The sequence below is a fragment of the Haliotis cracherodii genome, unplaced genomic scaffold (genome assembly GCF_022045235.1).
Source record: "Haliotis cracherodii isolate W230 unplaced genomic scaffold, xgHalCrac1.p SCAF_15, whole genome shotgun sequence".
In the NCBI taxonomy this organism is placed as follows: domain Eukaryota; kingdom Metazoa; phylum Mollusca; class Gastropoda; order Lepetellida; family Haliotidae; genus Haliotis; species Haliotis cracherodii.
The window spans coordinates 6,529,478-6,541,131 of record NW_027266270.1 but is presented as its reverse complement, the minus strand read 5'-3'; the positions used below and the strand labels follow the sequence as shown (position 1 = coordinate 6,541,131).

At 43.3% G+C, this 11,654-nt stretch overlaps 1 protein-coding gene across 1 annotated transcript; it reads right to left on the bottom strand.

The window, feature by feature from the left end:
- Positions 1–5,500: 5,500 nt before the first annotated feature.
- Positions 5,501–9,879, bottom strand: LOC139462643 (protein starmaker-like). The gene is made up of 3 exons (XM_071244474.1): positions 9,840–9,879; positions 9,075–9,119; positions 5,501–7,407 (listed from the first exon to the last, which is right to left on the bottom strand). The coding sequence occupies exons 1-3, from the start codon at positions 9,877–9,879 to the stop codon at positions 5,501–5,503; spliced, it is 1,992 nt and encodes a 663-aa protein (XP_071100575.1).
- Positions 9,880–11,654: the final 1,775 nt, after the last annotated feature.

The window sequence follows — 11,654 nt, the reverse complement described above, 5'->3', positions numbered from 1 at the left end:
GTGAAATATTATTTACAATTAAGGACCACTTATCTCACATTTTCACAACTGCCACTTTTGCCTTTTATAGTGCAGGTATCTTTCTGTTGGGTGTAACCTCTTTGGAGTTTTTACTCTTTCCAAGTAAGACCTGATCCCGGGTATGAGGTTGTACGTTTTTCTTGTAAGACCTGGTAGGAGTTTATATTATATTCTTGCAAGCCCTAGGTATGAGGTTAACTTTTTTCTTGTAAGACCTGGTGGGAGTTTATATTATATTCTTGCAAGCCCTAGGTATGAGGTTTAACTTTTTTCCAGTGAGACCTAATGATTTGAGGAGCAGATGGAATTTGGACTCAGTGTTTCAAACGTCCACTGTTCTCAATTCGGAGAAAAAAATGAAACTTTTTCATTATGGATGACGGGAATCGAACCTGCAACTTCACATTTCGTGTTAAGTTTGGTAACCTAATGTTTTTCAACTGAGCTAGTAATAGATGTCATGACATAGTGTTTCTTTCTCTCGCACGTTTTGATCGCATTCCTTTCATACCGCGACACTGTATTGTTTCACTACGAGATATCTCAATGTTTTCCTATTTTTCTGGTGTTTTTTTCTTGCATTAGGGCGGTTTATAAGTGAGATAAAGCACTCCTAGGTTATGATCGAGGAAGTAAGACTAGGCTTTCGGTATCGACAATGTAACGTACCCTCATCCCAAGCTCGATCTTTCTTCCTTGACAATCGAACACATTATGTGAAGGATAACGACTCCGAGGTTATGGTCGAGGTAGTTAAAGAATATGTCGGCAATCAGTGTATGTCTTACATTGCCGATACCCGATTGCCGATCCGTTCGAAGAAAGTTGTGTTCGTACTAGGATTGCCAATGTGTTTGATGAAAGTTGACTGCGGTCGCAAGTTGTAGCAAAGATATTTATTCATACGTTTGTGTGTCACGTTTTTTAGTTGAACATGTTATCATAGTATTGCCATCGTCCATGACATATGCTTGTGGTTGCACGGCTGGCCCAGTCGTCTAAAGAGCGGCAATTCGCTGTGCAGAGTTACGTTCTTTGGGCACGCTACAAACCTATGGCAGTGGGTTCGAATCTCGGTCCGCCCCGATTATGTTTCTAGGTTTGTCAGCACCATACCCGTACTGGTGGGTTTCACCGAAGTGGTAAACGTATGAAATTTGCCTTTTCGGGCTTTCCTCTCACATAAAGCTGACACGCCGTGATATAACTGGAATACTGTTCAAGGCGTCGTTAAACCCGACTCACTCACTCACTCACTCACTCACTCACTCACTCACTCACTCACTCACTCACTCACTCACTCACTCACTCACTCACTCACTCACTCACTCACTCACTCACTCACTCACTCACATGAGCGTTCCATTGGCTACATCCGCCTGACTTTGCTGCATGTGGCGGAGCGAAACGACATGCATCTTAACTGGATGTAGAATGACTGGTCCATTTAAAATTTAAATACGGCAGGCATTTACCACTGATCACAACGATTTCTTAAAAGGACCCTCAGAGTTGAAATGAAATGGTAACTACCTGTAACAAGCTATCTGGGCAGTCAGGAAACCCATTTTATGGATGCTTATGGAAATCCCCAACGAGGTCAGTTCAAGTCAGTCGTTACAAAATCAGCCGCAGGTAGTGTGTGGTGGAGAGAAAGAAGGACAGAACAGACGCAAAGTACTGTGCCTTGTGTTTTGGTTTGTTGGGGCGCTGGGGTAGCCTTGTGGCAAAAGTGTTCGCTCGTCACGCCAAAAGCCGGGTTTGATTCTCCACATGTTTACAAGAGTGTGTTAAGCCCCAAATCTGGTCCCCCATCCCCCCTCCTCCGCTATGATATTGATGGAATATATAATACTCTAGCTCATTCACTCACTCAGTCGTTTGTTCGTTGTACTCGGAAATATTATGGAGGCCAGTAACAATCCGATGATCGATATCCACACCGTCGGGGTACATTGACACGCAATCATCCAAGTCACCGAGGCTCGTGATCAGTTTGGTCGCCTCTTGCGACCAGCAAATGCTGCTTGGGACCATTTCTAATCCGGACTCCCCGATAGACAAGGCGTGGCCAAAACATATTGAACTGAAGAACATTTTGAAACTTGTGCAGGCAGAAAACCATGATCGATTAACCTTTGATTCGGTTAAAAATAGTGATATTTGATAGAGTTATGAATATTGAAATAGTAGTGTGCATGAAATAACTGTTTCTATGTAGAGCGCCTTATAAACTAGGGTGTCTCCTTGGCTTTGGGTGTCCATCCAATCGATGACATTATATTGGCAATTGTTATTTGACGCCACCCGAACAGTATTCCAGCTATATGTCTGAGGCCTGTACGTAGGCGTGTGCGTGCGTGCGTGCGTGCGTGCGTGCGTGCGTGCGTGCGTGCGTGCGTGCGTGCGTGGACATGTCGCGGTTGTCCATGTACTCTTTGACATTATATTTGTTACTTGACGCCACGCTCAACAATATATCAGGCCTGTAAATAGTTTCACCGGACAAACCAGTGACCGATATTCTAAGAAACGAGCCGCTCAGTCGGGTACGAAGACACGCAATCAACCAAGTCACCGGGCTAGCAAGGACAAGTATAGGTTTCAGGACCTCGTTCTACAAAGTGATCGTAGCTACGACCTACGTCTAGTTTGAGAGTTACGACTGTCTTAAAGCTAAGGTTGATTTGTGGAACATAAGTCTGTGTTAAGGTATGGGAGTTACGATCACCTAAGCGACCCGTGAAGATCCGGGGTAGAATAGGTCTTCAGCAACCCATGCTTGCCGTAAATGGCGACTATGTTTGTCGTAAGAGGCGACTAACCGGATCTGGTGGTCAGGCTCTCTGACTTGGTTGATGCATGTTATTGTATCCCAATTGCGCGGATCGATGCTCATGATGTCAATCACTGGATTGTCTGGTCCAGACTCGATTATTTACAGACCGCCGTCATATAGCTGGAATATTGCTGAGTGCGGCTTTAAACAACATAAAACTAAACCAAACCGATCACCTAAGCGCTAAGAACGCTTTGTATAACACCACCCTGGGTACCAATTCTAACCAGATCCTTACAGGTTCATTGACGACAAGATTAACATATTTATTGATACTTTGCGCCGATAAGAAGGTAATGATACTTTAAAGATATAGCAACGTTGGTCTTAATCTTGGTCTTAACCCATTCACTACGGGGAGAAAAGAGGCACATTTCGGATAAAGGCACTTGCCCAAGGAGACACCACGATTGACCAATCAGAAAGTCCGAAGCAATACATAATGGATTGATATATACACTCTTCAAAACAAGAAAGGCACAGGTAGACTTTTAGTAAATTTATTGTTCCTAATAAAGTCGATATATTTTATTTAATATCATAAATACAAATATGAAATTTTTGAAAAATGTTGTTGTACAAAGGCCCTGAAAACTGAAGGCCACAAGGTTGCGCTAAACTCAGTGTGACTGCCCCGGGCAGCAATTACGGCTCTGCATCTCCTCGGCACTGACTGGATAAGTGTACGAATTCTGTCCTGCGGAATTCTGAGCCATTCTTCGCCATTCTGCCTGTAACTCGTTGGCCAGTTGTGGGAGTGTCTGCGGCGTGTTCTGACGTTGACGTACACGTCGATCGAGTTCATCTCAGAGGTGTTCGATTGGGTTGAGTTCTGGAGATCTCGAAGGCCAGGGCAAGGCGTTGATGTTGGTATTATGAAGGTAGTCGACCATGACACGAGCTGTGTGCGTTGGAGTGTTGTCCTGTTGAAATAGCTCCCTCTGGCGGTCGGAAGAAGGTGAGGTTGAAGAATTTGATTCATGTAGCGATTTGTATAATGGTGTTCACGCGTTGCCGATTACCGCATGTATTTTAGATTGAGACACGTGTGTTACTATAAATGGCAGGCTCCGCCCATTTCGTTATACGTAAAATATTTACTGCGCATGCGCCCCGATAAAGCTGATCGGAATTTGGGGCTTTAAATGAATCTGCATCTATAACTGTTTTTACTTCCGTTTTCCTTTGCTAAGTTTTGGGTAACTTTACCAGCAACTTCCCATATCACACCAAACACACCATATCACTCAGAAAAATAACCTGCCATACGGCTTAAACACTCAAATGCGTTTTGAGCTCATATCCTTGAGTGAGCGAGTGAGTTGGGTTTAACGCCGCTTTTAACAGTATTACATTTATATCGCGGCGTGTCAGCTTAATGTGGGAGGAAAGCCCGAAGTGTTGCAGGTCTTTACCACTTCTGTGAAACCCACGAGCACGGGTATGGTGCTGACAAACCTAGAAACATAATCGGTGCGAACCGGGATTCGAACCCACAATCACAGGTTTCTGGCGTGCCCAAGAGGCGCAACTGTGCACAGCGAATCGCGGCGCCTTAGACGACTGGGCCACCCGTGCCCCCCTCATATCCTTGGGGCAATATGAAGTCAGCTCGTCTGTGTAATGCCAAGATTTCGCATGGCTGAACAGTCTGGGAACTTTATATGTTACCTTCATCACGTGACATCGTGGTACCACTTTCACATACAATGTACCCGGCTGAGACAGGTATACTCTTACCGTATTTAACCCATAATAAATAAATTCCAAGCCGGCGTTATGTATACGAAATGAAAATTTAAAGAAACACGTGTGTGCTAGAAGGAAAAGTGGACACTTTGAAGTAGCGACAGCAAAAGATCTCTAATAAAAATTGTAGGCCTCGATTACCCTGATCGATCGGGTGTGTGGTTTGTTTGTTTGTTTGTTTGTTGTGTACTCAGCAATATTCTAGCTATTTGACGGCGTTCTGTAAATAATCAGACTATCCAGTGATTGACATCATGAGCATCGATCAACGCAATTGGGATACCATGACATGCAGCAATCAGTTCAGTGAGACTGACCACCCGACCGCGTTAGTCGCCTCTTACCACAAGCAGAGTTGCCTTTTACAGCAAGCATGGGTTGCTGTTGGGGGATGTAAACATGGTGATAGGCCAGTTGTTAATATGAGCTGGCTTTAATTCATTTGATGAATTATAACAAAACATGTCAAACGGTCTTTTAAAACGATATATTAGCGAGCTGTTCCACATTTTTAACAATATAGGAGGAATGGGTTGGTTCATTGTAGGTACTGTGGCTTATGTCGAGAGAAAAAGTTATTTCCCCCTTGTTTTGGGTTCCACCAAATATTTCATTTACTTTGCAGAATAACCCTTTCCATATTACGAACCCCGGAAAATGAAAATATAAAATAATATAAACACTGTTGTTCCGATTGCGGTGATTCCAAATGATCATTGGGCATTTATACATTTATAGAACCCGTGTTTATTCTTGCTCTCTTTACGCCCGCTAAAAATAAAGTTTATGAATAGTATGGTTGAATGTTTCCCCCAACTTTGTCAGTTTACGGTCGAATGTTATCAATTGCAATACTGTTTTGAGTTTGTAATGACCGTTTTCATGCCCCTATTATATACGTTCATTTTCTTCTCTCCTCCTACGCTCATCGTCGTCGGTATCATCGGTGTCTTCTTCTCTCTTCCTACGCTCATCGTCGTCGGTATCATCAGTATCATCGGTGTCTTCTTCTCTCCTCCTACGCTCATCGTCGTCGGTATCATCAGTATCATCGGTGTCTTCTTCTCTCTTCCTACGCTCATCGTCGTCGGTATCATCAGTATCATCGGTGTCTTCTTCTCTCTTCCTACGCTCATCGTCATCATCGGTATCTTCTTCTCTCTTCCTACGCTCATCGTCGTCGGTATCATCAGTATCATCAGTGTCTTCTTCTCTCCTCCTACGATTATCGTCGTCGGTATCATCAGTATCATCGGTGTCTTCTTCTCTCTTCCTACGCTCATCGTTGTCGGTATCATCAGTATCATCGGTGTGTTCTTCTCTCTTCCTACGCTCATCGTTGTCGGTATCATCAGTATCATCGGTGTCTTCTTCTCTCCTCCTACGCTCATCGTCGTCGGTATCATCGGTGTCTTCTTCTCTCTTCCTACGCTCATCGTCGTCGGTATCACTTGTATCATCGGTGTCTTCTTCTCTCCTCCTACGCTCATCGTCGTCGGTATCATCGGTATCATCGGTGTCTTCTTCTCTCTTCCTACGCTCATCGTCGTCGGTATCATCAGTATCATCGGTGTCTTCTTCTCTCTTCCTACGCTCATCGTCATCGGTATCATCAGTATCATCAGTATCATCGGTGTCTTCTTCTCTCTTCCTACGCTCATCATCATCGGTATCATCGGTGTCTTCTTCTCTCTTCCTACGCTCATCGTCGTCGGTATCATCAGTATCATCGGTGTCTTCTTCTCTCTTCCTACGCTCATCGTCGTCGGTATAATCGTCATCATCGGTGTCTTCTTCTCTCCTCCTACGCTCATCGTCGTCGGTATCATCAGTATCATCGGTGTCTTCTTCTCTCTTCCTACGCTTATCGTCGTCGGTATCATCGTCATCATCGGTATCTTCTTCTCTCTTCCTACGCTCATCGTCGTCGGTATCATCAGTATCATCGGTGTCTTCTTCTCTCCTCCTACGCTCATCGTCGTCGGTATCATCGGTATCATCGGTGTCTTCTTCTCTCTTCCTACGCTCATCGTCGTCGGTATCATCAGTATCATCGGTATCATCGGTGTCTTCTTCTCTCTTCCTACGATCATCATCATCGGTATCATCAGTGTCTTCTTCTCTCTTCCTACGCTCATCGTCATCTGTATCATCAGTATCATCGGTGTCTTCTTCTCTCCTCCTACGCTCATCGTCGTCGGTATCATCAGTGTCTTCTTCTCTCTTCCTACGCTCATCGTCGTCGGTATCATCAGTATCATCGGTGTCTTCTTCTCTCTTCCTACGCTCATCGTCGTCGGTATCATCAGTATCATCGGTGTCTTCTTCTCTCTTCCTACGCTCATCGTCATCGGTATCATCAGTATCATCAGTATCATCGGTGTCTTCTTCTCTCTTCCTACGCTCATCATCATCGGTATCATCGGTGTCTTCTTCTCTCTTCCTACGCTCATCGTCGTCGGTATCATCAGTATCATCGGTGTCTTCTTCTCTCTTCCTACGCTCATCGTCGTCGGTATAATCGTCATCATCGGTGTCTTCTTCTCTCCTCCTACGCTCATCATCGTCGGTATCATCAGTATCATCGGTGTCTTCTTCTCTCTTCCTACGCTCATCGTCGTCGGTATCATCAGTATCATCGGTGTCTTCTTCTCTTTTTCTACGATCATCGTCGTCGGTATCACTTGTATCATCGTCTCGCCTCTCCAGTTCAACCCCTCGCACTATAGCTTGACCAGTGCCTCTTCTTTGTCGAGCAGAATCGGTGTCCTCAGCATGATCACGAAGATCGTTTGTTCCTGCCAAGTATGTGGTTCATGTTAATATCATCCTAAAAATGAATGGCAACTCAAAATAGATACATGGTTCAAAATATCATTAGTTCTTTGGACAGAAAAAGGCTAAGCCTGTGTTATGTAAACAGATCTTCATGGTTTTGCGTAGAGTTCCAGCAATTTCACGGCGGGGGACATCAGAAATTGACTTTAGACATTGTACCTATGTGGGGACTCGAACCTGACATTCCTCATAACTAGCGAATGATTTAACCATGGGGGTATTCTACCGCCTCTCACAGAGAAGTTCATCAAATCGTAATATAGAATTTTACAGATTCTCATTACGTATACAGCATAAACACAATTATATATCTACACAACAGAATTTCAACATTGTTACTGAAAATAACAATGTGGATCTATTCTACTCAAATAAATTTAGAGCCACACGATTCTTTCATATCATTTAAGGTAATCTGTCAAGGATCGGTTCGTCCTTAACTTCTTTTTTGCGAACTGACTGCTATTGAAATCCCGAGGTTGTTTATCACTCTGTAAAGTAAACACCTTTACATGCCTTTGAGTGAGTGAGTGAGATTGGTTTGACGCCGCTTTGAACACTATTTCAGTAATGTGGCTTGTAGCGGGAGGAACACCTGAAATGTCTTAGACTCTTACCGCTTCGAAAAACCCACGTGTAAATGTATGGTGTTGAGAAACCTAGAATCATAAACCTGGGATTCGAACCAACGTTCAAAGGCATGCATGCGATGCTAATAACCGCGAAGTCGTGGTTCGGACTCTCGCTATTTACTATCAAACATAATTACATATATCTCATAGAAAGCACGATGTGTGTGTGATGAAAGCCCTTTTGGCCATTGGAAAAGTCAAATAAAGTTTGAATTATTTGTGTGAAAATGATCATACATGTTCAATGGCTGACTACGCTTTTTCTTTCTTATACTTGGGGGCACGGGTGGCCCAGTCGCCCAAGGCGCCGCGATTCACTGTGCAGAGCTGCGTCCCTTGGGTACACCAGAAACCTATGATTGTGGGTTCGAATCCCGGTTCACACCGATTATGTTTCTAGGTTTGTCAGCACAATACTCGTGCTCGTGGGTTTCACCGAAGTGGAGAACGTCTAAGACCTGCATCACTTTGGGCTTTCCTCCCTTATTAAGCAGACACACCGTGATATGACTGGAATACTGTTAAAAGCGACGTTAAACATAACTCACTCAGTTACTTTCTTATACTTGCAAGTTGAAAATGGTTCATTTGTAGAACGTCGAGAATGTTCTGAGGATCACTTGTCTGTGTCCTATGAAAAGGTTTTTGATCCCCATGTGTGTACCGTTCCTTGGGAAATCACATTGATTAAAGACTTGCTTTTGTTTAAATGTTCGAAAAACGCTTGATGAAAACCTCTTAGAGGAATATTTTACATACATTTAGCCTTAGTATATACATTTAGTGCTCTTACAAGACCAAACTTGAAGTTGTTGAAATAAATATTGTATAACTCTCATTCATCTGAACACATCTGAGGACGTTCACAGTGATTTGTACAGGTTCACCCTAATTTCTGAAGTTATCCCATGGGCCCAAATCGACCTCATCATAACTCGCCCTTTCAAAATGAAAACCCTTTTGCAATTCTTATTTAAAAACACAAAAGTTCTCACCCCCGAGCAGCCTTCTTGAGTTAAAGCCGGCAACAGAAGCTACATCTGTAAATTCATAAAGAATGAACGTATAAATAGTTGATAAATGTATATCAAATCAATTGTCGCACCTGAACACAATTAAAAGTAAGAGCTGGCGATCACTGCCAGACCTGTAAAGTATAGTGGAACTATAAGTTAAATAGTTGGGGAAGGACACGCCCCTTGCCACACCTGTAAAGTGTAATGGAGCTATTAGTTAAATAGTTGGGGAAAGACATGTCCCTTGCCACACCTGTAATATACAATGGAGCTATCAGTTAAATAGTTGGGGAAAGGCATGTCCCTTGCCACACCTGTAAAGTGTAATGGAGCTATTAGTTAAATAGTTGAGGAAAGACATGTCCCTTGCCAAACCTGTAAAGTGTAATGGAGCTATCAGTTAAATAGTTGGGGAAAGACATGTCCCTTGCCACACCTGTAAAGTGTAATGGAGCTATTAGTTAAATAGTTGGGGAAAGACATGTCCCTTGTCACACCTGTAATATACAATGGAGCTATCAGTTAAATAGTTGGGGAAAGACATGTTCCTTGCCACACCTTAAAGCATAATGACCTGTCAGTTAGATAGTTGGGGAAAGACATGTCCCTTGTCGCACATCAACATTGTCAATCATCACAGTTACACTTAATCAATGCGATCTAGTCAGATAAATTCCAGCTACACCTTGAACTGGTGTGGGTGAGTGATCGAGTGAGTTTATAAATTATAAATTATGTACTTACATATGAGCAGGAAAAAGGATAGCGCAACTTTGGTTCTCATCGTGAACAATATTCGACAATGACATAGGCTTCTGTGGCAGCTTCCTAGCTTTATACCACGAGCACGTAAACACATACTCTTAAATATCTCTTTAACATTACCTCATATTTGTGGAGTGACATGATAACTGTGTCATTCACCTATGCAGTCCGTCATAGGTCAAGGGGCGGTTTGACTTAAGAAATGTTGAAATATTTACTTGTCAACGTCTGTTGTAACTAGTTAGATATAATGTATAAAAGCAAATACAGTTTACAATTAGGGACCACTTAAGTCACATATCATATGTTCGATGAAAGTTGACTGCAGTCGTAAGTTCTAACATAAAATATTTATTTATGTTTATGCACAACTTGTTTTTAGTTGAACATGTTATCATAGTATTGCCATCGTCCATGACATATGTCCTTTGGGGAACGGTTGGCCCAGTCGTCTTAGGCGTCGCAATTTGCTGTGCAGAGTTGCGTCCTTTGGGCACGCTAGAAACCTATGAAAATGTGTTCCAATCCCGGTTCGCCCCGATTATGTTTCTAGGTTTGCAATCACTTCGGGATTTCCTCTCACATTAAGCTGACACGCAGTAATATAACTGGAATTCCGTTCAAGGCGGCATGACACCAAACCCAGTCAAACTCACACACACTCTTCAAAAATAGAAACAGGTAGATTTTAAGTAATTTTAAATTTTAAGTCGATATATTTAATTCATAGATACAAATATGAAATTTTGAAGCTTGATAGTCACATGTTGTCGTTGTACAAAGGCATTGACAGCTGTTCATTGTCATGTCACATAAGGGCAGCAATCACGGCTCTGCATCTCCTCGGCACTGACTGGATAAGTGTACGAATTCTGTCCTGCGGAATTCTGCGCCATTCTTCGCCATTCTGCGCCATTCTGCGCCATTCTGCTTGTAATGGCTTGGTCACTTGTGGGAGTGTCTACGGCGTGTTCTCTGGGTCGCGAAGATGGTTCCTGACAGTCTGGTCCCACGTCCTCTTCAAACCAGGGATGCGTCCTGCAGTCTCCGTAGCTGTGGCATTGCGATGACGTAGGTGGAACAGTCGACTGTAGCGATCCTGTGCAAGGTTGGTAACACTTTGTCGGCCGGTTCCCGGACGGTCTGCAGTGGAATTGAACCGTGTGTATCGGTCCCAAAGGCGGCAAATGGTGACGTTGTGGACGTTGAGGTCACGTGCAACAGCAGACGTCGATTCCGCTCAAATGAATCTCGGCATTTTCGAACTTGGAAAATGTTGACAACTGAATGACAAATTATTGGCATATGCTTGCCTTTTTATAGCAACTACCACGGGTTACGAATGCCATAACTTGCACGTGCATTTTGCTTTACTGTTTTCCTCCATGACCTTTTTTCAACAAGTGTGAAAACAATGCCGTTTAAGGCATTGCAAATCGACAATGGCTGCGTTTTGACGCACCGTTTGTCGAATATCAGGCCACCAACATTTTATATACCGGATTGTATGTGCAGTCAGGTTCAATGAACTACATACTACCTGTGCGTTTCTTTTTCTGTTGAGGGTATGTCCGTTCCCATTATCAATATAAGTCATATTGCATTATATTTTCTACGGAAACACATTTGCTGAAATGTGCGGAGAATGGGCGGCTCGGTCGTAATTCGCTGTGCAGAGTTGGGTCCCTTTGTTGTGCCAGAGGCCCATGATCGTGAGTTTGAATCCGAGATTATGTTTCTAGGTTTGTCAGCACCGTACCCGTGCTCCTGGTTTCACCACAGTGGTATAACGCC

Excerpts from the sequence above, each read along its gene's own strand:
- LOC139462643 (XM_071244474.1), bottom strand. The coding sequence starts at position 9,879 with ATGAGAACCAAAGTTGCGCTATCCTTTTTCCTGCTCATAT. Across the intron at positions 9,120-9,839 it reads ATCCTTTTTCCTGCTCATAT|ATGTAGCTTCTGTTGCCGGC; the intron begins GTAAGTACATAA and ends ATGAATTTACAG. Across the intron at positions 7,408-9,074 it reads CTCAAGAAGGCTGCTCGGGG|GAACAAACGATCTTCGTGAT; the intron begins GTGAGAACTTTT and ends CATACTTGGCAG.